General features: G+C 49.0%; 1 protein-coding gene across 1 annotated transcript in view; it reads left to right on the plus strand.

Annotated features, from left to right (window-relative positions):
- The window catches only part of stk11ip (serine/threonine kinase 11 interacting protein), a 194639-nt gene that overhangs the window by 142988 nt on the left and 24735 nt on the right, over window positions 1-26916 (plus strand). Inside the window, exons 21-22 of the mRNA XM_070875140.1 lie at window positions 16989-17086; window positions 23506-23684. Of these exons, the coding sequence (XP_070731241.1) occupies window positions 16989-17086; window positions 23506-23684 (277 nt within the window). The remainder of the gene's footprint in view (window positions 1-16988; window positions 17087-23505; window positions 23685-26916) is intronic.

A 26916-nucleotide genomic window follows, 5' to 3' on the forward strand; every position in this document is an offset into this window, starting at 1 on the left:
GCTGAGTCCATGATCAGATCAGTCATGATCAATTAAATGGCAGAGCAGGCTCGAGGGGCCGTATGGCCTACTCCTGCTCCTATTTCTTATGCTATGTAATCTCTCCTCAGGACAATCCCTCCCCATCCCAGAAATCAGTCTGGTGAACCTTCACGTCAATGTTCCCTCTAACTTTTTTCTGGGTGCACGACCCCTTTAACCAGTTGCGAGTCCCATTCAAATGTCTGCGCATGCGCGTTTTTTTCCACTTAAAAGCCAGTGGGCCGGCTGCGCGGGACCTCCAGACTTAACCAACATCAGGGAACAAGGAGGTAAAGGACTCTCCAACGATCAGAAAACGCTCGCGCACGCTACATTTCTCCCTTGTCATTTTACCAACCAACGGACTAAAAGGTTAAAGTTCACATGCACCCACTGTGCGAATGAGTATTGAGGTCACAACCAACAACGGCATCTGTTACTCATTTTTATGTACTTCTCGGAAATGCATCGGAGCTACATCTGGATTCCTCATTCACCACATGTGGCCAGTGGCTAACTTATTGGACAACACTGCAGTAGTGTTAGACCCCCCAGCCAGCGTAAACACCCGTTCAACATTAGTGTCCTCGACCAGGCCAACATCCCCAGCATTGAAGCACTGACCACACTTGATCAGCCTCCACATTGTCCGCATGCCAGACACGAGACTCCCAAAGCAAGCGCTTTACTCAGAACTCCTTCATGGCAAACGAGCCCCAGGTGGGCAGAGGAAACGTTACAGGGACACCCTCAAAGCCTCCCTGATAAAGTGCAACATCCCCACCGACACCTGGGAGTCCCTGGCCAAAGACTGCCCTCAGTGGAGGAAGTGCATCCGGGAGGGCGCTGAGTACCTCGAGTCTCGTCGCCGAGAGCGTGCAGAAACCAAGCGCAGGCAGCGGAAGGAGCGTGCGGCAAACCAGTCCCACCCTCCCCTTCCCTCAACCACTGTCTGTCCCACCTGTGACAGGGACTGTGGCTCTCGTATTGGACTGTTTAGCCATCTAAGGACTCATTTTAAGAGTGGATGCTAGTTTTCCTCGATTCCGAGGGACTGCCTATGATGATGATTAGTGAGTGGGATTCTGGGTTACTTTTTCTTTTTCCCCTCCCGTTCTTCTTCCTCTTCTATCCTTCCCTCGCTACTTGACAAGCCAAGAGCTTGGCACAGACCGGGGATTGAACCCGAGACCTTGTGGTCAGTGTGCAATTAAAACCCGATTGATAGGGAGTTGTGTTCTCCAGATGCCAGCGGCCCCTGGCGAGGCCGGTATTTAGACGCTGAGTGGGTGTTTGCGCTGGGGGGGGGGTCTAGTGCTAGAGGTCACGGTCTCAAGGGGTTGGCCATTTAAGACTGAGATGAGAAATCTCTTCACTGAAGATTTGTGAATCTTTGGAATTCTCTACCCCAGAGGGTTGCTGATCCTGAAACGTTGAGTATATTCAAGGCGGAGATCGATAGATTTGTTGGACACTGAGAATCGAGGGACCGGCAGGAAAGTGCCGTTGAGGTAGAAGATCAGTCATGATATTGAATGGCGGAGCAGGCTCGAGGGGAAGAATGGATTACTCCTGCTCCTAATTGTTATCTTATGTTAAGTACATTTACCTGTACTGCGCGAGTGTGTGTGTGCGCAAGGCATTTTCTACTAAAATCAGTACGTGTGGCTAGTTAGAGGAGGTTAGAGATGAGGACAGCAGGTTTCCTTCCCTGAAGGGACACTAGTGAGCCAGTTAGGGTTTTGTGCTAATCCGACAGCTTTCATGCTCGCTTTTTTACAGTGACCAGATTTTTATTCTTGAGCTAAAACTAAAATTCCCAATTGCGATGGTGGAACTCCGGTTCACTTGGTTACAAGGCGACCACGGCAGTATTGTTCCCTAGTACTGGTGTTTGTGTATTTAAAGATCTGTGAGGCCAGTCAGCACTCGTTGAGGTTGACCAGATTGGGGACAGACGTTGCCCACAGGCGTTGTGTGATTACACCATCCTCCAGCCTGAACCGTGAATCGGAGTACATTTTACTGTTGGATTCAGAAAGGACGGACAAAGTGCTGCAGTACAATGCGACCTGGGGGTCCTTGTAACATGAAACACAAAAAGTTAGTGTGCTGGTACAGCAAGTAATCAGGAAGGCAAATTGAATGTTGGTCTTTATTGCAAGGGGGGAATGGTGTATAAAAGCAGAGAAGTCCTGCTACAACTGTACAGGGTATTGGTGAGGCCACACCTGGAGTACTGCGTGCAGTTTTGGTCTCTGTATTTAAGGAAGGATATACTTGCATTGGAGGCTGTTCAGAGAAGGTTCACTCGGTTGATTCTGGAGATGAGGAGGTTGACTTATGAAGATAGGTTGAGTAGGTTGGGCCTCTACTCATTGGAGTTCAGAAAAATGAGAGGTGATCTTATTGAAACTTATAAGATAATGAGCAGGCTTGACAAGGTGGATGCAGAGAGGATATTTCTACTCTGAGGAAACTAGAACTAGGGAACATAGTCTCAGAATAAGGGGCCGCCCATTTAAAACGGAGATGAGGAGGAATTTCTTCTCTGAGGGTTGTAAATCTGTGGAATTCTCTGCCCCAGAGAGCTGTGGAGGCTGGGTCATTGAATATATTTAAGGAGGCGATACAGATTTTTGAGCGATAAGGGAGTAAAGGGTTATGGGGAGCGGGCGGGGAAGTGGAGCTGAGTCCATGATCGGATCAGCCATGATCGTATTAAATGGTGGAGCAGGCTCGAGGGGCCGTATGGCCGACTCCTCCTATTTCTTATCATCTTATGTCTCTAAAAAGCGTACTGTTTGTTTTTTCTCCTCTGTGCTCTCAATATTTGTACTACGTGCGTCATCGGTGATAATAACTTTGTTTTTTTTAAACAGTCGGGAATGAAATGTTGGCTAAGTGAGATATTAAGAGGCGTGTGATAAGTGGTGCATTCAGTCTGGGATGGTCTTTAGTGAGACAACTGACCTCGCTTTCGAGACTTGTGTCTCCGCCAGTACAAGATCCTTTTTAATACTGGAGGAGGGGGTAGGGAAAGATATTTTATCGCAAAACTTTATTACTCTGGTAACTTTGCTGGCCCGCTGGTTTGCTGGTTGTCTTGAAGAAAGATTGAGCAGGTTGGGCCTATACTCGATGGAGTTTAGAAGAATGAGAGGTGATCTTATTGAAATGTTTCAGATTCTGAGGGGGCTTGACAGGGTAGATGCAGAGAGGATGTTTACCCTCGTGGGGGAATCTAGAACTATGGTCATAGTTTCAGAATAAGGGGCCACCCATTTAAAACTGAGATGAGGAGGAATTTCTTCTCTCGGAGGGTTGTAAATCTGTGGAATTCTCTGCCTCGGAGAGCTGTGGTGGCTGGGTCATTGAATATATTTAAGGTGGAGATGGACAGATTTTTGAGCGATTAAGGGAGTTATGGAGAGCGGGTGGGGAAGTGGAGCTGAGCCCATGATCTTATTGAATGGCGGAGCAGACTCAAGGGGCTGAATGGCCGAATCCTGCTCCTGTTTCTTATATTATGTTCATTCACCATTTGATAGTAACTAGCAATTCAGGATGGGTAAATCACTGACCAGGCCAAGCAGTTGGTTTCACTCCTGATTTCCAGAGACTTGGCACATTGTAATCACTGGTGTTACATCTGTAATACATCAGTTAGTTAATCGGGCCTGACTGTGACCGAGAGGGAGATCTGTTTGTCGGTGTGGGATGGGGGAATCTGCGAGCTGGAACACGTCACACCGACAGCCTGACTCGCTCTCTGCCTCGGAGCCTGGCGGTGGTGGGTTCAAATCCTGCTCTGGGCCTTCAGAACATAATCTTCAGTGAGGTCAAAAAGAAAGAAAGACTTGCATTTATATAGCGCCTTTCCCACAGCGCTTTACAGCCAATGAAGATTTTTCAGAGTGTAGTCACTGTGGGAAACGCGGCAGCCAATTTGTGCACAAGCAAAGAGGGCGCGAACTTGCATTTACATAGAGAATGCGGTCATTAAAGGCACTGTCACCCATTCCCATCATCATAGGCAGTCCCTCGGAATCGAGGAAGACTTGCTTCCACTCTAAAAGTGAGTTCTCAGGTGGCTGAACAGTCCAATACGAGAGCCACGGTCCCTGTCACAGGTGGGACAGACAGTGGTTGAGGGAAGGGGCGGGTGGGACTGGTTTGCCGCACGCTCCTTCCGCTGCCTGCGCTTGGTTTCTGCATGCTCTCGGCGACAAGACTCGAGGTGCTCAGCGCCCTCCCGGATGCACTTCCTCCACTTAGGGCAGTCTTTGGCCAGGGACTCCCAGGTGTCAGTGGGGATGTTGCATTTTATCAGGGAGGCTTCGGGAACTCCACCAATTAACTGCATTGGATTGGCAGCCGTGGTGTATTTCGAAGAACAGCAGGGGTGTTCTCCCCAGCGCCCGGCCAATATTTATCCCCCAACCAATGCCACTGAACAGATTATCCAGTCATTATCACATTGCTGTTTATGGGAGCTTGCTGTGCACAAATTGGCTGCTGTGTTTCCCACATTCCAACAGTGACTACACTCTTGACTACAACTGAGAAGCAAATTATAATTTAAATGGAGAAAAATTGCAAAGTGCTGCAGTACAGAGAGACCTGGGGGTCCTTGTGCATGAAACACACGCAGGTACAGCAAGTGATCAGGAAGGCCAATGGAATGTTGGCCTTTATTGCAAGGGGGATAGAGTATAAAAGCAGAGAAGTCCTGCTACAACTGTACAGGGTATTGGTGAGGCCACACCTGGAGTACTGCGTGCAGTTTTGGTTTCCGTATTTAAGGAAGGATATACTTGCATTGGAGGCAGTTCAGAGAAGGTTCACGCGGTTGATTCTGGAGATGAAGGGGTTGACTTATGAGGAAAGGTTGAGTAGGTTGGGCCTCTACTCATTGGAATTCAGAAGAATGAGAGATGATCTTATCGAAACATGTAAGATAATGAGGGTGCTTGACAAGGTGGATACAGAGAGGATATTTCCACTCATAGGAGACTATGTCCCCTAGTTTTAGTTTCCCCTATGAGGAGGAATTTCTTCTCTGCGGGTCGTGACTTTATGGAATTCTCTGCCCCAGAGAGCTGTGGAGGCTGAGTCATTGGATATATTTAAGGTGGAGATAGACAGATTTTTGAGCAATAAGGGAGTAAAGGGTTATGGGGAGCAGGCGGGGAAGTGGAGCTGAGTCCATGATCAGATCAGCCATGATCGTATCAAATGACGGAGCAGACTCGAGGGGCCGAATGGCCGACTCCTGCTCCTATTTCTTATGTTCTTATGCAACAGTGACTTTGCTTCAAAAGAAAAAGTACTTTAATGACCAAGCGCTTTGGGAAGTCCTGAGGTCGAGTATAAAAATCTTTTTCATTACCGTGCTCTAGAGGGACGAGTGTTCAAATCCCACCACGGCAGTTTGAGAATTTGAATTCGTTTTAAATAAAAAGCTGGTCTCAGTAAAAGTCACCATGATTATTGAGACTGTAATCTGATTGTTGTAAAATCCCAACGGGTTCACTAATGTCCCTTCCAGAAAGGAAATAAGATATAGGAGCAGGAGTCGGCCATACGGCCCTTTGAGCCTGCTCCGCCATTTAATAAGATCATGGCTGATCTGATCATGGACTCAACTCCACTTCCCCGCCCGCTCCCCATAACCCTTTATTCCCTTATCGTTCAAAAATCTGTCTATCTCCGCCTTAAATATATTCAATGACCCAGCCTCCACAGCTCTCTGGGGCAGAGAATTCCACAGATTTACAACCCTCTGAGAGAAGAAATTTCTCCTCATCTCAGTTTTAAATGGGCAGCCCCTTATTCTAAGATCATGCCCCCCTAGTTCTAGTCTCCCCCATCAATGGAAACATCCTCTCTGCATCCACCTTGTCGAGCATCCTCATAATCTTATACCTTTCGATAAGATCACCTCTCATTCTTCTGAACTCCAATGAGTAGAGGCCCAACCTGCTCAACCTATCTTCATAAGTCGACCCCCTCATCTCCGGAATCAACCGAGTGAACCTTCTCTGAACTGCCTCCAAAGCAAGTATATCCTTCCTTAAATGCGGAGACCCAAACTGCACGCAGTACTCCAGGTGTGGCCTCACCAATACCCTGTATAACTGCACGCAGTACTCCGGGTGTGGCCTCACCAATACCCTGTATAACTGCACGCAGTACTCCAGGTGTGGCCTCACCAATACCCTGTATAACTGCACGCAGTACTCCAGGTGTGGCCTCACCAATACCCTGTATAACTGCACGCAGTACTCCAGGTGTGGCCTCACCAATACCCTGTATAACTGGAGCACAGCGGTTCAAGATGGAGGCCCACCCCCACACCCCCACCTTTCCCCGGGGCAACTAATGGGATGGACAATACCCACCTGCCCTGGCACATCCCCAGAACAAATCGAGGCGTTGCTTAGCCCCATACAAACAGAAAGTGGCAGAAACACTCGGTGGGTCAGGCAGCATCGGCGGGGAGAGAAACAGCGTTAACGTTTCAGCTCGATGGCCTTCCGTCAGAACCGGGATCACTTTGCGCATTGGGGTTCCCACGCTGGCAGAATTCGCCACGCTTCAAAGGGATGTGCTGAACTCGTGGTGCTTTGGGGCATTTTCTGTTTGTTGAGAGAAAGACTTGCATTTATATAGCGCCTTTCACGACCACCGGATTTCCCAAAGCGCTTTACAGCCAATGAAGTACTCTTGGCGTGTGGTCACTGTTGTAATGTGGGAAACGCGGCAGCCAATTTGCGCACAGCAAGCTCCCAGACACAGCAATGTGATGATGACCAGATAATCTGTTTTTTTTTTCCCCTGGGTGTCATGGTACATCAGTCATTGAAGGTTGCCATGCAGGTACAGCAGGCGGTGAAGAAGGCAAATGGTATGTTGGCCTTCATAGCTAGGGGATTTGAGTATAGGAGCAGGGAGGTCTTCCTGCAGTTGTACAGAGCCTTAGTGAGGCCTCACCTGGAATATTGTGTACAGTTTTGGTCTCCTAATCTGAGGAAGGACGTTCTTGCTATTGGGGGAGTGCAGCGAAGGTTCGCCAGACTGATTCCCGGGATGACATATGAGGAGAGACTGGATCGACTGGGCCTTTATACACTGGAGTTTAGAAGGATGAGAGAGGATCTCAGAAACATATAAGATTCTGACAGGACTGGACAGGTTAGATGCAGGAAGAATGTTCCTGATGTTGGGAAAGTCCAGAACCAGCGGACACAGTCTAAGGATAAGGGGTAAGCCATTTAGGACTGAGATGAGGAGAAACCTCTTCACTGAGTTGTTAACCTGTGGAATTCCCTACCGCAGAGAGTCGTTGAGGCCAGTTTGTTGGATATATTCAAGAGGGAGTTAGATATGGCCCTTGCGGCTAAAGGGATCAAGGGGTATGGAGCGAAAGCAGGAAAGGGGTACTGAGGTGAATGGTGGTGCAGGCTCGAAGGGCCGAATGGCCTACTCCTGCACCTATTTTCTATGTTGATTGAGGGCTAAATATTGGCCCCAGGACACCGGGGATAACTCCCCTGCTCTTCGAAATAGTGCCCTGGGATCCTTCCCACCCACCTGAGAGAGCAGACGGGGCCTCGGTTTAACGTCTCATCTGAAAGACGGCACCTCCGACAGTGCAGCACTCTCTCAGTACTGCACTGGGAGTGTCAGCCTAGATTTATGTGCTCCAGTCCCTGGAGGTGGGACTTGAACCCCCAACCTTCTGACTCAGAGGTGAGAGTGCGACCCACTGAGCCACGGCTGACTCTGCATTAAACATAGTGCTCAATCCATTGTGAACTATAGTGATCACCCTGTCATTAAACGCAGTGAGAATCGCCCTCCATTATTAAAACATAATGCAATCATCCTCTGTTATTAAATGTAATGCAATTGCCCGAGAGGTGCGATTCAAACGCCAGGTTCCTTGCCCACGTACCGCCTCTGCAGACATTCTAGTCCTTTACCTGCAACAGATGGGTCTGTCGCTACTGTATGGCTCAGAGACATGGACCATGTACAGTAGGCACCAAGTCGCTGGAGAAATACCACCAACGTTGTCTCTGCAAACATAGAAACATAGAAAATAGATGCAGGAGTAGGCCATTCAGCCCTTCTAGCCTGCACCGCCATTCAATGAGTTCATGGCTGAACATGAAACTTCAGTACCCCATTCCTGCTTTCTCGCCATAACCCTTGATCCCCCGAGTAGTAAGGACTTCATCTAACTCCCTTTTGAATATATTTAGTGAATTGGCCTCAACTACTTTCTGTGGTAGAGAATTCCACAGGTTCACCACTCTCTGGGTGAAGAAGTTTCTCCTCATCTCGGTCCTAAATGGCTTACCCCTTATCCTCAGACTGTGACCCCTGGTTCTGGACTTCCCCAACATTGGGAACATTCTTCCTGCATCTAACCTGTCTAAACCCGTCAGAATTTTAAACGTTTCCATGAGGTCCCCTCTCATTCTTCTGAACTCCAGTGAATACAAGCCCAGTTGATCCAGTCTTTCTTGATAGGTCAGTCCCACCATCCCGGGAATCAGTCTGGTGAATCTTCGCTGCACTCCCTCAATAGCAAGAATGTCCTTCCTCAAGTTAGGAGACCAAAACTGTACACAATACTCCAGGTGTGGCCTCACCAAGGTCCTGTACAACTGTAGCAACACCTCCCTGCCCCTGTATTCAAATCCCCTCACTATGAAGGCCAACATGCCATTTGCTTTCTTAACCGCCTGTTGTACCTGCATGCTAACCTTCAATGACTGATGTACCATGACACCCAGGTCTCGTTGCACCTTCCCTTTTCCTAATCTGTCACCATTCAGATAATAGTCTGTCTCTCTGTTTTTACCACCAAAGTGGATAACCTCACATTTATCCACATTATACTTCATCTGCCATGCATTTGCCCACTCACCTAACCTATCCAAGTCACTCTGCAGCCTAATAGCATCCTCCTCGCAGCTCACACTGCCACCCAACTTAGTGTCATCCGCAAATTTGGAGATACTGCATTTAATCCCCTCGTCTAAATCATTAATGTACAATGTAAACAGCTGGGGCCCCAGCACAGAACCTTGCGGCACCCCACTAGTCACTGCCTGCCATTCTGAAAAGTCCCCATTTACTCCTACTCTTTGCTTCCTGTCTGACAACCAGTTCTCAATCCACGTCAGCACACTACCCCCAATCCCATGTGCTTTAACTTTGCACATTAATCTCTTGTGTGGGACCTTGTCGAAAGCCTTCTGAAAGTCCAAATACACCACATCAACTGGTTCTCCTTTGTCCACTTTACTGGAAACATCCTCAAAGAATTCCAGAAGATTTGTCAAGCATGATTTCCCTTTCACAAATCCATGCTGACTTGGACCTATCATGTCACCTCTTTCCAAATGCACTGCTATGACATCCTTAATAATTGATTCCATCATTTTACCCACTACTGAGGTCAGGCTGACCGGTCTATAAGATTGCTAATTAATCCTCTCTCATTACACAACACCCACTCTAAGATGGCCTCCCCCCTAGTTGGTTCCTCAACATATTGGTCTAGAAAACCATCCCTTATGCACTCCAGGAAATCCTCCTCCACTGTATTGCTTCCAGTTTGGCTAGCCCAATCTATGTGCATATTAAAGTCACCCATTATAACTGCTCCACCTTTATTGCATGCACCCCTAATTTCCTGTTTGATGCCCTCCCCAACATCCCTATTACTGTTTGGAGGTCTGTACACAACTCCTACTAACGTTTTTTGCCCTTTGGTGTTCTGCAGCTCTACCCATATAGATTCCACATCATCCAAGCTAATGTCTTTCCGAACTATTGCATTAATCTCCTCTTTAACCAGCAATGCTACCCCACCTCCTTTTCTTTTATTCTATCCTTCCTGAATGTTGAATACCCCTGAATGTTGAGTTCCCAGCCCTGATCATCCTGGAGCCACGTCTCCGTAATCCCAATCACATCATATTTGTTAACATCTATTTGCACAATTAATTCATCCACCTTATTGCGGATACTCCTTGCATTGAGACTCAAAGCCTTCAGGCTTGTTTTTTTTAACACCCTTTGTCCTTTTAGAATTTTGCTGTACAGTGGCCCTTTTTGTTCTTTGCCTTGGGTTTCTCTGCCCTCCACTTTTCCTCATCTCCTTTCTGTCTTTTGCTTTTGCCTCCTTTTTGTTTCCCTCTGTCTCCCTGCATTGGTTCCCATCCCCCTGCCATATTAGTTTAACTCCTCCCCAACAGCACTAGCAAACACTCCCCCTAGGACATTGGTTCCGGTCCTGCCCAGGTGCAGACCGTCCGGTTTGTACTGGTCCCATCTCCCCCAGAACCAGTCCCAATGCCCCAGGAATTTGAATCCCTCCCTGCTGCACCACTGCTCAAGCCACGTATTCATCTGCGCTATCCTGCGATTCCTACTCTGACTATCACGTGGCACGTGGCAAGATCCTACAAATCCCCTGGGAGGACAGGCGCACCAACATTAGCGTCCTCGACCAGGCCAACATCCCCAGCATCGAAGCACTGACCACACTTGATCAGCTCCGCTGGGCAGGCCACATTGTCCGCATGCCCCGACACGAGACTCCTAAAGCAAGCGCTCTACTCTGCACTCCTTCACGGCAAACGAGCCAAAGGTGGGCAGAGGAAACGTTACAGGGACACCCTCAAAGCCTCCCTGATAAAGTGCAACATCCCCACCGACACCTGGGAGTCCCTGGCCAAAGACCGCCCTAAGTGGAGGAAGTGCATCCGGGAGGGCGCTGAGCACCTCGAGTCTCATCGCCGAGAGCATGCAGAAACCAAGCGCAGGCAGCGGAAGGAGCGTACGGCAAACCTGTCCCACCCTCCCCTTCCCTCAACCACTGTCTGTCCCACCTGTGACAGGGACTGTGGTTCTTGTATTGGACTGTTCAGCCACCTAAGGACTCACGTTAAGAGTGGAAGCAAGTCTTCCTCGATCCCGAGGGACTGACTGATGGTGATTAGCTACTGTTGCTGCTGCCCAGGGACCCGGAGATCCTATTCCACCCTGACGTAAATCCTGATATTCCCGGCTGCCAATCCTGCAAGGCCTGAGACGCTGAATAGTGAAGGACCCATGGAGTGATGTAGGAGTGGTTAGCGACATTGATTCAGCCGACAGCGATGGTGTCTGCTCATCCCAGCGTGTGCAGGGGACATCTGTTTTTAAAGTATTTGACAAGTGGCTTAAATTAAAACCTGTTTTAATTTAAGAGGGCACTTGAGAGCTACTGTACTAATTGATACGTGGAACTGGAGATCCTTTGATCCCTGAATTCTGTTCAACAGTAGGAGTACAGCAACACTTTCAGGACCTCAGGATGTCCCAAATGAAGTACTTTTAGAGTGTAGTCACTGTTGTAATGTGGGAAAGGCGGCAGCCAATTTGCGCACAGCAAGCTCCCACACACAGCAATGTGATAATGACCAGATAATCTGTTTTTAGTGATCTTGGTTGAGGGATAAATATTGGCCCCAGGAAACCGGGGAGAACTCCCCTGCTCTTCTTCAAAATAGTGGCCGTGTGGAATCTTTTACATCCACCTGAAAGAGCAGACGGGGCCTCGGTTTAATGTCTCATCTGAAAGACGGCATCTCCGACAGTGCGGCACTCCCTCAACACTGCACTGGGAGTGTCAGCCTGGATTTATGTGCTCCAGTCCCTGGAGTGGGACTTGAACCCACAACCTAAAGACCCAGAGGCGAGAGTGCTGCCCACTGAGCCACGGCTGACACTGGGGGATAATTATTGGCCCAGGGCACCGGGGGTAACTCCCCTGCGCTTTTTCAAAATAGCCTTGGGATCTTTTTCGTCCACTTGAGACGTGACCGCGATTTAACGTCTCGTCTGAAAGTAGCCTCCACAAACCCGACCGGCGAAGTGGGTGGGGGAGGCAGAGGGGAAACCAGCCAGAGCTCTTGCTCCTGAACGCTGTCCATTCCGTCCAGCAGAAAGTGTGGACATTGGGGGTGAGGATACGATCCAGCTCGGCTGTGAAGCTTCTCAATGAGGAATAGCCCGGTGGCATGTACATAAGAATGAAATAAGTTGGCCATTTGGCCCCTCGAACCTGTTCCGCCATTCAAGGAGACCACGGCTGATCTTCGACCTCAACTCCACTTTCCTTAACTGTCCTCATATCCCTCGATTCCCTTAGTATCTCAAAAATTTGCCATCTCTGCCTTGAATAGCCACAGCCCTCTGGGGTAGAGAATTCCAAAGATTCACCACCCTCTGAGTGAAGAAATTCCTCCTCATCTCAGTCCTAAATGGCCGACCCCTTATCCTGAGACTGTGACCCCTGGTTCTAGACTCCCCAGCCCGGGGGGGAACACCCTCCCTGCATCTACCCTGTCAATTGCTGTAAGAATTTTGTATCTTTCAATAAGATCACCTCTCATTCTTCCAAACCCGAGGGAGTAAGAGAGAAGGTGGGTTCAGATATTATGTGGGGGGGGGGGTGTCTTTGTCATAACTACCCAAAACATGCCCCTTTCTCCCCCCCCCCCCCTCGCTCGCCCTATATAATATATATTGGAAATGAAGTGGATGTGCGGGTCTGTGTACTCTGATCAACCGCTGTGTAAATTAGCAGTAGGTGGAACCCCAGGTTTGCCCTGCAGGGTTTGAGGTGTGTCTCACTTTCTCTCACTCATCTTCAGTCAATTAGACTTATCCTAGTGACAGCGCTTGAGTTTTTCCAGAAACCTGTCAAATGATTGGGCGTTCCCGAATCAAGCCTCGCCATCTGAAAAGGGTCATTGAGCAGTGTGTTTTTTTGTATCTCAGCGATTACTGTGCTTTCTATTCATCGTATTGTTTGAGTTGGGGAGGGGACCGGAAATGTCTTTGCAAAGTGCTGGGGTTGCAGTTCATAGAAATTTATTTACAGCACTGAGGAGGCTATTCGGCCCATCGTGTCCATGTCAACCGACCAAGAGCTACCCAGCCTAATCCCACTTTCCAGCTCTCGGTCCGTAGCCCTGTAGGTTACGGCACTTCAGGTGCACATCCAAGTACTGTTTAAATGTGGTGAGGGTTTCTGCCTCTACCACCCTTTCAGGCAGTGAGTTCCAGACCCCCACCACTCTCTGGGTGAAGAAAGTTCCCCTCAAATCCCCTCTGAACCTCCCCCCATTACTTTAAATCTATGCCCCCTGGGTGTTGACCCCTCTGCTAAGGGAAATATGTCCTTCCTATCCACTCTACCCAGACCCCTCATAATTTTATACATCTCAATAAGGTCTCCCCTTGCCTTGTTAGCCCTCCCCAAATGCATTACCTCACACTTCTCCAGATTGAATTCCATTTGCCACTGTTCTGCCCACCTGACCAGTACATTGATATCTTCCTGCAGTCTACAGCTTTCTTCATCATCATCAACCACACAGTCTATGTTAGTGTCATCTGCAAACTTCTTAATCATACCCCCTATATTCTGTGGAATCGCACTGGATATAGCCTTCCAGTCACAAAAGTCACCCATCAACCATTACCCTTTGCTTCCTGCCTCTGAGCCAATTTTGGATCCAACTTGCCACTTTGCCCTGGATCCCATGGGCTTTAACCTTCGTGACCAGTCTGCCATGTGGGCCCTTATCAAAGGCCTTGCTAAAATCCGTATACATGACATCTACACTACAGTTTCACGTGTGTGCCTGGACCATGAGTGTTGGCAGGCTACTTGGCCAAGGCACACAGCCCAATCAAATCCTGTCTTGGCTTCTGAGAATGGAGGTGGAATGGGGGTAACAGGGCAGCAGTCCATCGTGAGAAAGAAAGACTTGGATTTATATAGCACCTTTTCCAACCACTGGACGTCTCAAAGTGCTTTACGGCCAATGAAGTACTTTTGAAATAAAAACAGAAAATGCTGGAAATCTCAGCGGGTCAGGAGAGGAAGCAGAGTTAACGCTTCGGCTCGCTGACCCTTCGTCAGAACTGAAGAATGTTTGAAAAGAATGGATTCTTAACCAGCACTGAAAGGGGGAGTGGAGGAAAGAACAAAAGGGAAGGTCTGTGATAGGGTGGAAGGCAGGAGAGATTAGAGAGACACAAGGGATGATGGGCCAAATTGATTTGGTAATGGCAGAAGTTAGAAAACATGTGTCTCGATAGGGTGTGAATGGTGGGATAATAACCAGCTGCCATTGAAGACAAGGAAATAAAAACACAGGCTCGGGGCGGGGCGGGGGGTAGCTAAAGATGGGCAGCGATTGCATTCTGAAATTGTTGAACTCGATGTTGAGTCCAGAAGGCTGTAAAGTGCCCAAACAAAAGATGAGGTGCTGTTTCGCGAAGATCACCTCTCATTCTGGAATTATTGTTCTTGGAGCAGAGACGGTGAAGAGGACATTTGATGGAGCTGTTCGAAATTCCGAGGGGTTTTGATTAGAGTAGATAAGGAGAAACTGTTCCCAGGGGCAGGAGGGTCAGTAACCAGAGGACCCAGATTTAAGATAATTGGCAAAAGAACCAGAGGGGGAGATGAGAACTTTTTTTAACGCAGCGAGTGGTTGTGATCGGGAACGCGCTGCCCGAGGGCGGTGGGAGCAGACTCGATATTGGGCTGAAAGTTGCGGTCGGAGGATTCCTTCAGGCGAAGGTCTCCGACCCGAGAACAATCTACCGAAATACCTGGTGGTCCCGGAGGAATGTAAGATTGCAGTCGGGGGCCTCCATTTGCTGTGCGGCACAGGGGATCATGATTGGAATCACGTGGGTCTGGACCACCAATCACTGTCTAGTATTCTCATTGATGATAATGGGAACTCCGTTTGTACGCGCTCCCATTACTATCGATGAGAATAACCCCAAAAACACCCAAACACAACACAATAAACACCTCATATTTAAAATTAATTGAAATTACATGTTTTTAAAAAAAATAATAATTTGGGGTAAAAATGTTTTAATGTGTTTTAATGGGGTTAAAAATAAATCTGCTTTAATGGACGGGTTTTTAATATAAAAATGAATGATTCCATTTAATTTTTCTGTGGTTTAAAACACTTACGCCGGTAAAACCCGGCTATAAAACGGGGAATTATAGACCGGTTAGCCTGACATCGGTAGTGGGGAAAATGTTGGAATCAATTATTAAAGATGTAATAGCAGCGCATTTGGAAAGTAGTGACAGGATCGGTCCAAGTTAGCATGGATTTATGAAAGGGAAATCATGCTTGACGAATCTTCTAGAATTTTTAAAGTGGACAAGGGAGAACCAGTGGATGTGGTTTATTTGAACTTTCAAAAGGCTTTTGACAAAGTCCCACATAAGAGATTGGTGTGCAAAATCAAAGCACATGGTATTGGGGGTAATGTACTGACGTGGATAGAGAACTGGTTGGCAGACAGGAAGCAGAGAGTGGGAATAAACAGGTCCTTTTCAGAATGGCAGGCAGTGACTAGTGGGGTAAGATAAGGTTCAGTGCTGGGACCCCAGCTATTTACAATATATATTAATGACTTAGATGAAGGAATTGAGTGTAATATCTCCAAGTTTGCAGATGACACTAAGCTGGGTGGCGGTGTGAGCTGTGAGGAGGATGCTAAGAGGCTGCAGGGTGACTTGAACAGGTTAGGTGAGTGGGCAAGTGTATGGCAGATGCAGTATAATGTGGATAAATGTGAGGTTATCCACTTTGGGGGCAAAAATACGAAGGCAGAATATTATCTGAATGGTGACAGATTAGGAAAAGGGGAGGTGCAACGAGACCTGGGTGTTATGGTACATCAGTCACTGAAAGGCATGCAGGTACAGCAGGCAGTTAAGAAAGCAAATGGCATGTTGGCCTTCATAGCGAGAGGACTTGAGTATAGGAGCAGGGAGGTCTTGCTGCAGTTGTACAGGGCCTTGGTGAGACCACATCTTGAGTATTGTGTGCAGTTTTGGTCTTCTAATCTGAGGAAGGACATTCTTGCTATTGAGGGAGTGCAGCGAAGGTTCACCAGACTGATTCCCGGGATGGCTGGACTGACATATGAGGAGAGACTGGATCAACTGGGCCTTTATACACTGGAATGCAGAAGAATTAGAGTGGATCTCATAGAAACATATAAAATTCTGACGGGATTGGACAGGTTAGGTGCATGAAGAATGTTCCCGATGTTGGGGAAGTCCAGAACCAGGGGTCACAGTCTAAGGATAAGGGGTAAGCCATTTAGGACCGAGATGAGGAGAAATTTCTTCACACAGAGAATTGTGCACCTGTGGAATTCTCTACCACAGAAAGTTGTTGAGGTCAGTTCGTTGGATATATTCAAAAGGGAGTTAGATATTGCCCTTACGGCTAAAGGGATCAAGGGGTATGGAGAGAAAGCAGGAAAGGGGTACTGAGGGAATGATCAGTCGTGATATTGAATGGTGGTGCAGGCTCGAATGGCCTACTCCTGCACCTATTTTTTTATGTCTCTATGTTTCTATATGGCTGCTTTTACCAGGCATAAGGGTTTGAAGGACATTCACTGGGCATGAGTTGGACAAATAGCCCAATCTCTGCCCCACGGATGTCCTTCTCCTGGGATGCGTAGAATCTGCCTAAAAACATTTTGACAGATCAGAAAAGCGTGTTCTTGGTGCAGGTGCTTTGCGGGCCGAGAACCGGTGTTAGTGAGGCCTCGCTGGGTGCGTGCGCACATCGTACACGCCCGGAGAGGCCGCAGTTATCGACCCAGTAACCTTCGAAAGGGAATTGGATATACAGTTAGAGAGAATTTGCAGGGCTCTGGGGAAAGAGTGCAGGTGTGGGACTAATCGGATCGCTCTTTTACACAGCTGGCACAGGCTTGATGGGCTCATGGCCTCCTTCTGTGCTATAAGATTCCATGTTGGTTTGACTCAGTTGGTTTGGCAAAATAACCCGCAATTCAGAGTGGCTAGTGAAGCTTGTCTTTTTTAATTGCAGGCCTCCACAGTGAGATACGGGATAGCAGAAGAGTATCCTGCCTTGCTCATTATGTCGAATTTCAGCGTCTACATCCTGGAGATCACTGGGCCACTCAGGTTTGTTCGTGCCCCATTAGATGTGTCATTTCAAACCAAGATGGTTCCTCAATTTAAAAACTCTTCCCAGTAACCGGTTTGTAAAATCCCGGTTCGAGATTAGGGATTAGAAGGCAAATGGAATATTGGCCTTTATTGCAAGTGGGGAATGGAGTATAAAAGTAGGGAAGTCCTGCTGCAACTGTACTGGGTATTAGTGTCCAGTGCGCCAGTGCAGCCTTCGGCCGTCTGAGGAAAAGAGTATTCAAAGACCAGTCTGTCAAATCTACCACCAAGCTAATGGTCTACAGGGCTGTAGTAATACCTGCCCTCCTGTATGGATCTGAGGCATGGACCATGTACAGAAGACATCTCATCGCTGTAGATATATCACCAACGATGTCTCCGCAAGATCCTGCAAATCCCCTGGGAGGACAGACGCACCAACATCAGTGTCCTCGCCCAGGCTGACATCCCCAGTATTGAAGTACTGACCACACTTGATCAACATCGCTGGGCAGGCCACAAAGTTCTCATGCCATACGCGAGACTCCCTAAGCAATTGCTCTATGCGGAGCTCCTTCACTGCAAATGAGCCAAAGGTCGACAGTGGAAATGTTCCAAGTTTGCAGATGACACTAAGCTGGGTGGCGGTGTCAGCTGTGAGGAGGATGCTCAGAGGCTGCAGGGTGACTTGGACAGGTTAGGTGAGTGGGCAGATGCAGTATAATGTGGATAAATGTGAGGTTATCCACTTTGATGGCAAAAACACGAAGGCAGAATATTATCTGAATGGCAGCAGATTAGGAAAAGGGGAGGTGCAACGAGACCTGGGTGTCATGGTACATCAGTCATTGAAAGTGGGCATGCAGGTACAGCAGGCGGTGAAGAAGGCAAATGGTATGTTGGCCTTCATAGCTAGGGGATTTGAGTATAGGAGCAGGGAGGTCTTACTGCAGTTGTACAGGACCTTGGTGAGACCACACCTGGAATATTGTGTACAGTTGTGGTCTCCTAATCTGAGGAAGGACATTCTTGCTATTGAGGGAGTGCAGCGAAGGTTCACCAGACTGATTCCCGGGATAGCGGGACTGACCTATGAGGAGAGACTGGATTGACTGGGCCTTTATACTCTGGAGTTTAGAAGGATGAGAGGGGATCTCATAGAAACATATAAAATTCTGACGGGACTGGACAGGTTGAATGCAGGAAGAATGTTCCCGATGTTGGGGAAGTCCAGAACCAGGGGACACAGTCTAAGGATAAGGGGTAAGCCATTTAGGACTGAGATGAGGAGAAACTTCTTCACTCCGAGAGTTGTTAACCTGTGGAATTCCCTGCCGCAGAGAGTTGTTGATGCCAGTTCATTGGATATATTCAAGAGGGAGTTAGATATGGCCCTTACGGCTAAAGGGATCAAGGGGTATGGAGAGAAAGCAGGAAAGGGGTACTAAGGTGAATGATCAGCCATGATCTTATTGAAGGGCCGTATGGCCTACTCCTGCACCTATTTTCTATGTTTCTAAAGACACCCTCAAAGCCTCCCTGGTAAAGTGTGACATCACCTAATGACATCTGGAAATCCCTGGCCGAAGACCGCTCTAGTTGGAGAAAGTACATCCGGGAGGGCGTTGAGCTCTTAGACTAATCTGCCTTCCTGTTTTTGCCACCAAAGTGGATAACCTCACATTTATCCACATTATACTGCATCTACCATGTATTTGCCCACTCACCTAACCTGTCCAAGTCACCCTGTAGTCTCTTGGCGTCCTCCTCACAGCTCACACCGCCACCCAGCTTAGTGTTATCTGCAAACTTGGAGATATTACATTCAATTCCTTCGTCTAAATCGTTAATGTATATTGTAAATAGCTGGGGTCCCAGCACTGAGCCCTGCGGCACTCCACTAGTCACTGCCTGCCATTCTGAAAAGGACTCGTTTATTCCCATTCCTTGCTTCCTGTCTGCCAACCAGTTCTCAATCCACATCAGTACATTACCCCCAATACCATGTGCTTTAATTTTGCACACTAATATCTTGTGTGGGACCTTGTCAAAAGCCTTTTGAAAATCCAAATACATCACATCCACTGGTTCTCCCTTATCCACTCTACTAGTTACATCCTCAAAAAAAATTCAAAAGATTTGTCAGCATGATTTCCCTTTCATAAATCCATGCTGACTTGGACTGATCCTGTCACTGCTTTCCAAATGCACTGCTATTACATCTTTAATAATTGATTCCAACATTTTCCCCTACTGATGTCAGGCTAACCGGTCTATAATTCCCTGTTTTCTCTCTCCCTCCTTTTTTCAAAAAGTGGTGTTACATTAGCTACCCTCCAGTCCATAGGAAGTGATCCACAGTCCATGGAATGTTAGGAAATGATCACCAATGCATCCACTATTTCTCGGGCCACTTCCTTAAGTACTCTGGAATGCAGACTATCAGGCCCTCGGGATTTATTGGCCTTCAATCCCATCAATTTCCCTAACACCATTTCTTGACTAAAGGATTTCCCCCAGTTCCCTCAGTTCCTCCTTGCTAGACCCTCAGTCCCCAAGTCTTTTCGGGAGGTTATTTGTGTCTTCCTTGGTGAAGACAGAACCAAAGGATTTGTTCAATTGGTTTGCCATTTCCTTGTTCCCCCATTATGAATTCACCTGATTCTGACTGCAAGGGACCTACATTAGTCTTCACTAATCATTTTCTCTTCCCACATCTATAGAATTTTTTGCAGTCAGTTTTTCAGTTTGACCCATATGGCCTCATTTGATCCCTCTAATATCATCCCTCCTCACACCTGTAATAGTTTCTTTAATCAATACTGTGACCCTACCCCCTTTTTTGCTCCCTCTCTGTCCTGACTAACAATCCTGCAACCAGGAATATTGAGCTGCCAAACCTGCCCCTCTTTCAGCCATGTCTCTGTAATGATTATACTGGCATATTCCCAAGTATCTACTTGTGCTCGCTGACCTACATTGGCTCCCGGTTAAGCAACGCCTCGATTTCAAAATTCTCATCCTTATTTTTAAATCTCTCCATGTCCCTCGCCCCTCCCTATCTCTGTAATCTCCTCCAGCCCCACAACCCCCCCCCCGAGATGTCTGCGCTCCTCTAATTCTGCCCTCTTGAGCATCCCTGATTATAATCGGTGGTCGTGCCTTCTGTTGCCTGGGCCCCAAGCTCTGGAACTCCCTCCCTAAACCTCTCCGCCTCTCTACCTCTCTTTCATCCTTTAAGACGCTCCTTAAAACCGACCTCTTTGACCCTACTTTTAGTCATCTGCCATAATTTCTATTGTGGCACAGTGTCCAATGTATCTGTTTTATCTTGTATAACCCTGCTGTGAAGCAGCACATTGGGATGTATTACTACATTAAAGGCACTATATAAATAAAAGTTCTTGTTGTGAGGGCAGAGGGGTTTGGGGAGTGGGTTTACCAAAAAGAAAATGAGCTTTGGGGTTGAATTTTGCCTCCAGGATGACTTTTTAGAGAGGAAGGATGGCTGAGGGGGAAAGACTTGCAACTCTATAGCGCCTGTCACAACCTTGGGAGGTGCCAAGGCACTTTACATCCAATGCAATGCTTTTTTTGAAGTGTAGTCGCTGATTGGTTGTAAACGTGGCAGCCAATCTGTGCACAGCAAGCTCCCACAAACTACCCCGGGTTTAACGTCTCAGATAAACAGCACCTCCCTCAGCACTGCGCTGGGAGTGCCAGATGGAGCGCGTGTTCAAGTCTCGGGAGTGGGAACTCTAACCCACCACCTTTCGACCCTGATGTGAGAGTGCTGCCACTGAGCCAGGGCTCGCACTCGGGGCAAGGCACCATGACGTGGCTACGTGAAGTTTGGCGATTACAGCGCAGAAACCGTCCACGCTTATCATCCATGTGAGCAGCAGTCCTAAACCGCTGTCTCCATCCCAGTCACTTTCCACATGTACGCTGACGACACCCAGCTCAACCCTGCTACCACTTCTCTCCACCCCTCCACAGTCTCAAATTGTCAGGCTGCTTGTCCGACATCTAGTTCTGGATGAGCAGAGTCGTTCTCCAATTGAATACTGGAAAGACCGAAGCCATTCGGGGCCTGGACATAGTGGATAGTAAGGGTCTATTTCCATTGGTGGAGGGGTTTATTACGAGGGGTCATAGTTTTAAGGTGGTTGGTGGAAGGTTGAGAGAGGTTTTGAGGGGGGGCTTCTTTACGCAGAGGGTTGTGGGGATCTGGAACTCGCTGCCTGGAAGAGTGGTGGATGCAGAAACCCTCACCACTTTTAAGAGATGGTTGGATGGGCACTTAGTGCCGTGACCTGCAGGGTTACAGACCCAGAGCTGGTAATTGGGATTAGACTGGATGACCTTTTGTTGGACGGTGCAGATATAATGGTAAGCACTGTGGGGAATAGAATACGGCCAGGGTGATCTCCTGGACTACTGTCGATCGCCTGGATGGGTCGGAGAGGAATTTCCCAGATTTTTTCTCCCTAAATTGGCCTGGGTTTTTATCTGGTTTTTGCCTCTCTCAGGAGATCACATGGCTCCGGTTGGGGTGGAGTGTAGAATGTTTCAGTATAAGGGGTGTTGCAGTTGTGTGAGGCGGACTGGTTGGGCTGGGTGCTGTTTGCCTTTCCGCCATTGTTCATTGTTCATAGGTTTATATGTAACCTTCAGGGCTGTTGACCGAGGACCGTGCGGCTCTTTGTCGGCCAGCGCAGACGCGATGGACCAAAATGGCCTCCTTCTGCGCTGTAATATTTCTATGTTTCTATTTCTATGTTTCTATTGTTTTCGGTCCCCGCCACAAACTCCGTTCCCCGGCCACTGACACCATCCCTCTCCCTAACTTCTGTCTGAGGCTAAACCAGACTGTTCGCCACCTTGGTGTCATATTTGACCCTGAAATGAGCTTTCGACCATATATCCGCAGCATAACTAAGACCGCCTATTTCCACCTCCGTAACATCGCCCGTCTCCGCCCTTCCCTCAGCTCATCCGCTACTGAAGCCCTCATCCATGCCTTTGTTACCTCCAGACTTGACTATTCCAATGCACTCCTGGCTGGCCTCCCACATTCTACCCGACGTAAACTTGAGGTGATCCAAAACTCGGCTGCACATGTCCTAACTTGCACCAAGTCCCGCTCACCCATCACCCCCTGTGCTCGCTGACCCGTGTCCTAACTCACACCGAGTCCCGCTCACCCATCACCCCCTGTGCTTGCTGACTTACATTGGCATCTGGTTAAGCAACGCATCGATTTCAAAATTCTCATCCTTATTTTCAAATCCCTCCATGGCCCTCGCCCCTCCCTTTCTCTGTAACCTCCTCCAGCTCCACAACCCCCCCCGAGATGTCTGCGCTCCTCTAATTCTGCCCTTCTGAGCATCCCTGATTATAATCTCTCCACCATCGGTGGCCGTGCCTTCTGTTGCCTGGGCCCCAAGCTCTGGAACTCCCTCCCCAAACCTCTCCACCTCCCCTTGTTCCTTTTTAAGACACTCCTTAAAACCTACCTCTTTGAATAAGCTTTTGGTCACCTGCCCTAATTTCTCCTTGCATGGCTCGGTGTCAAACTTTGTCGTCTTACACTCCTGTGAAGCGCCTTGGACTATTTCACTACATTAAAGGCGCTATATAAATACAGTTGCTGGGAAATAAAACAGATTATCTGGTCGTGATCGTATTGCTGTTTGTGGGAGCTTGCTGAGCGCAATTTAGCTGCCGTGTTTCCCACATTACAACAGTGACTACATTCCGAAAGTACTTCATTGGCTGTAAAGCGCTTTGGGACGTCCTGGGGTTGAGGGCGCTATAGAAATGCAAGTCTTATTCATTCATGTGATGTGGGCATCGCTGGCAAGGCCGGCATTTATTGCCCATCCCTAATTGCCCCTTGAGAAGGTGGTGGTGAGCTGCCTTCTTGAACCGCTGCAGCCCGTGTGGTGAAGGTGCTCCCACAGTGCTGTTAGGGAGGGAGTTCCAGGATTGTGACCCAGCGACGATGAAGGAACGGCCGATATATTTCCAAGTCAGGATGGTGTGTGACTGGGAGGGGAACGTGGAGGTGGTGGTGTTCCCATGCACCTGCTGCCCTTGTCCTTCTAGGTAGCGGGTTTGGGAGGAGATGTTGAAGAAGCAACGATGGTGGGGGATGGGGGTGAGCGATGAGAGTTTGGAGGGGTTTTGAAAGCCACCTTTGATGATGTGGAGGTTACACGAGCGAATGCAGCAGCCGACTTCGGTTGGGGGTTGCACTTGAGTAGGTGGGGCAGAGAGTGCAGGCTTGCACAGATGGGAAAGAAAATGCTTGGGAGTTATTCCTTCTAAGGGGAAAGTGCTCCACATGATGTGTCGGACGTGGCTGTGATCGTTCTGCTTATTCCCTGTACGAACAACATGTCCGACTCTTGTATTTCCTTCCTGTTTAGCGACCAGCCAGCCAACTGGTTGAGGAAGCGTGAAGCGCACCGGATACTGGACCTGGTGTATCTGCAGGTGGGTCTCCGCACCCAGAGCATCGGCATGGAGTTCGACGGCTCAGGGGGGTCGTACACGTTGCTCATCCGCAATCCAGCCAAGTGCAAGAACTTCATCCAGTTTTTCACAGGTGCGTGAGCGGCAATAGTTACCGCAGGCCGATCTGTGTCTCGCTCCGGTATTGATCTCCCTGCCTAAAGAGGGGGATAGATCTGTGCTCACGCGCAGGAGCGCGTGTGCACACTCCCTCACTCTCACACGCGGGAGAGCGCGCACTCACACTCGCACACGCGGGAGAGCGCACACTCACACGGGGGCGCGCGCTCACACTCACTCGCACACGCGGCAGAGCGCGCGCTCACACTCACTCGCACACGCGGGAGAGCGCGCACTCACACTCGCACACGCGGGAGAGCGCTCGCTCACACACACTCGCACACGCGGGAGAGCGCTCGCTCACACACACTCGCACACGCGGGAGAGCGCTCGCTCACACACACTCGCACACGCGGGAGAGCGCTCGCTCACACACACTCGCACACGCGGGAGAGCGCTCGCTCACACACACTCGCACACGCGGGAGAGCGCTCGCTCACACACACTCGCACACGCGGGAGAGCGCTCGCTCACACACACTCGCACACGCGGGAGAGCGCTCGCTCACACACACTCGCACACGCGGGAGAGCGCTCGCTCACACACACTCGCACACGCGGGAGAGCGCTCGCTCACACACACTCGCACACGCGGGAGAGCGCTCGCTCACACACACTCGCACACGCGGGAGAGCGCTCGCTCACACACACTCGCACACGCGGGAGAGCGCTCGCTCACACACACTCGCACACGCGGGAGAGCGCTCGCTCACACACACTCGCACACGCGGGAGAGCGCTCGCTCACACACACTCGCACACGCGGGAGAGCGCTCGCTCACACACACTCGCACACGCGGGAGAGCGCTCGCTCACACACACTCGCACACGCGGGAGAGCGCTCGCTCACGCACACTCGCACACGCGGGAGAGCGCTCGCGCACGCACACTCGCACACGCGGGAGAGCGCTCGCGCACACGCGGGAGAGCGCTCGCTCGCACACTCGCACACGCGGGAGAGCGCTCGCTCTCGCGCACTCGCTCGCTCTCACTAGGAGGGGAAAATAGAGTATGAGAGGAACCTTCAGGGAACATAAAAACTGACTGCAAAAGCTTCTATAGATATGTGAAGAGAAAAAGATTAGTGAAGACTAATGTAGGTCCTTGGCAATCAGATGAATTTATAATGGGGAACAAAGAAATAGCAGACCAATTGAACAAATACTTTGGATTTGTCTTCACTAAGGAAGACACAAATAACCTTCCGGAAATACTAGGGGTTCGAGGGTCTAGCGAAAAGGAGGAACTGAAGGAAATCCTTATTGTCAGGAAATTGTGTTAGGAAATTTGATGGGATTGAAGGCCGATAAATCCCCAGGGCCTGATAGCTGCATCCTGGAGTACTTGAGGAAGTGACCCTAGAAATAGTGGATGCATTGGTGATCATTTTCCAACATTCTATTGACTGGATCAGTTCCTATGGATTGGAGGGTAGCTAATGTAACACCACTTTTTTAAAAAGGAGGGAGAGAGAAAACAGCCTGACATCGGTGGAGGGGAAAATGTTGGACTCAATTATTCAAGATGAAATAGCAGCGCATTTGGAAAGCAGTGACAGGATCGGTCCAAGTCAGCATGGATTTATGAAAGGGAAATCATACTTGACAAATCTAGAATTTTTTCATGATGTAACTAGTAGAGTGGATAAGAGAGAACCAGTGGATGTGGTGTATTTGGACTTTCAAAAGGCTTTTGACAAGGTCCCACACAAGAGATTAGTGTGCAAAATTAAAGCACATATGGTATTGGGGGTAATGTATTGGTTGGATTGAGAACTGGTTGGCAGACAGGAAGCAAGGAATGGGAATAAACGAGTCCTTTTCAGAATGGCAGGCAGTGACTAGTGGGGTGCCGCAGGGCTCAGTGCTGGGACCCCAGCTATTTACAATATACATTAATGATTTAGATGAAGGAATTGAATGTAATATCTCCAAGTTTGCAGATGACAGTAAGCTGGGTGGCGGTGTGAGCTGTGAGGAGGATGCTAAGAGGCTGTAGAGTGACTTGGACAGGTTAGGTGAGTGGGCAAATGCATGGCAGACGTAGTATAATGTGGATAAATGTGAGGTTATCCACTTTGGTGGCAAAAACACGTAGGCAGATTATTATCTGAGTGGCGGCAGATTAGGAAAAGGGGAGGTGCAACGAGACCTGGGTGTCATGGTACATCAGTCATTGAAAGCTTGCATGTAGGTACAGCAGGTGGTGAAGAAGGCAAATGGCATGTTGGCCTTCATAGCTAGGGGATTTGAGTATAGGAGCAGGGAGGTCTTACTGCAGTTGTACAGGGCCTTGGTGAGGCCACACCTAGAATATTGTGTTCAGTTTTGGTCTCCTAATCTGAGGAAGGATGTTCTTGCTTATTGAGGGAGTGCAGCGAAGGTTCACCAGACTGATTCCCGGGATGGCAGGACTGCCATATGAGGAGAGACTGGATCAACTGGGCTTGTATCCTCTGGAGTTAAGAAGAATGAGAGTGGATCTCATAGAAACATATAAAATTCTGGCGGGACTGGACAGGTTAGATGCGGGAAGAATGTTCCCAATGTTGGGGCAGTCCAGAACCAGGGGTCACCGTCTAAGGATAAGGGGTAAGCCATTTAGGACCGAGATGAGAAACTTGTTCACTGAGAGTGGTTAACGTGTGGAATTCTCTACTGCAGAAAGTTGTTGAGGCCAGTTCGTTAGATATATTCAAAAAGGAGTTAGATGTGGCCCTTACAGCCAAAGGGATCAAGGGGTTTGGAGAGAAAGCAGGAAAGGGGTACTGAGGTTGAATGATCAGCCATGATCTTATTCAATGGTGGTGCAGGCTCGAAGGGCCGAATGGCCTACTCCTGCATCTTGTTTCTATGTTTCTCACGTGCACTCGCTCGCTCTCGCACACAGGAGCAAGCGTGCTCTCGCTCGCTGCCGTGCTCTCGCTCGCTGCCGTGCTCTCGCTCGCTGCCGTGCTCTCGCTCGCTGCCGTGCTCTCGCTCGCTGCCGTGCTCTCGCTCGCTGCCGTGCTCTCGCTCGCTGCCGTGCTCTCGCTCGCTGCCGTGCTCTCTCTCGCTGCCGTGCTCTCGCTCGCTGCCGTGCTCTCGCTCGCTGTCGTGCTCTCGCTCGCTGCCGTGCTCTCGCTCGCTGCCGTGCTCTCGCTCGCTGCCGTGCTCTCGCTCGCTGCCGTGCTCTCGCTCGCTGCCGTGCTCTCGCTCGCTGCCGTGCT

The sequence above is a fragment of the Pristiophorus japonicus genome, chromosome 3 (assembly GCF_044704955.1).
Source record: "Pristiophorus japonicus isolate sPriJap1 chromosome 3, sPriJap1.hap1, whole genome shotgun sequence".
In the NCBI taxonomy this organism is placed as follows: domain Eukaryota; kingdom Metazoa; phylum Chordata; class Chondrichthyes; family Pristiophoridae; genus Pristiophorus; species Pristiophorus japonicus.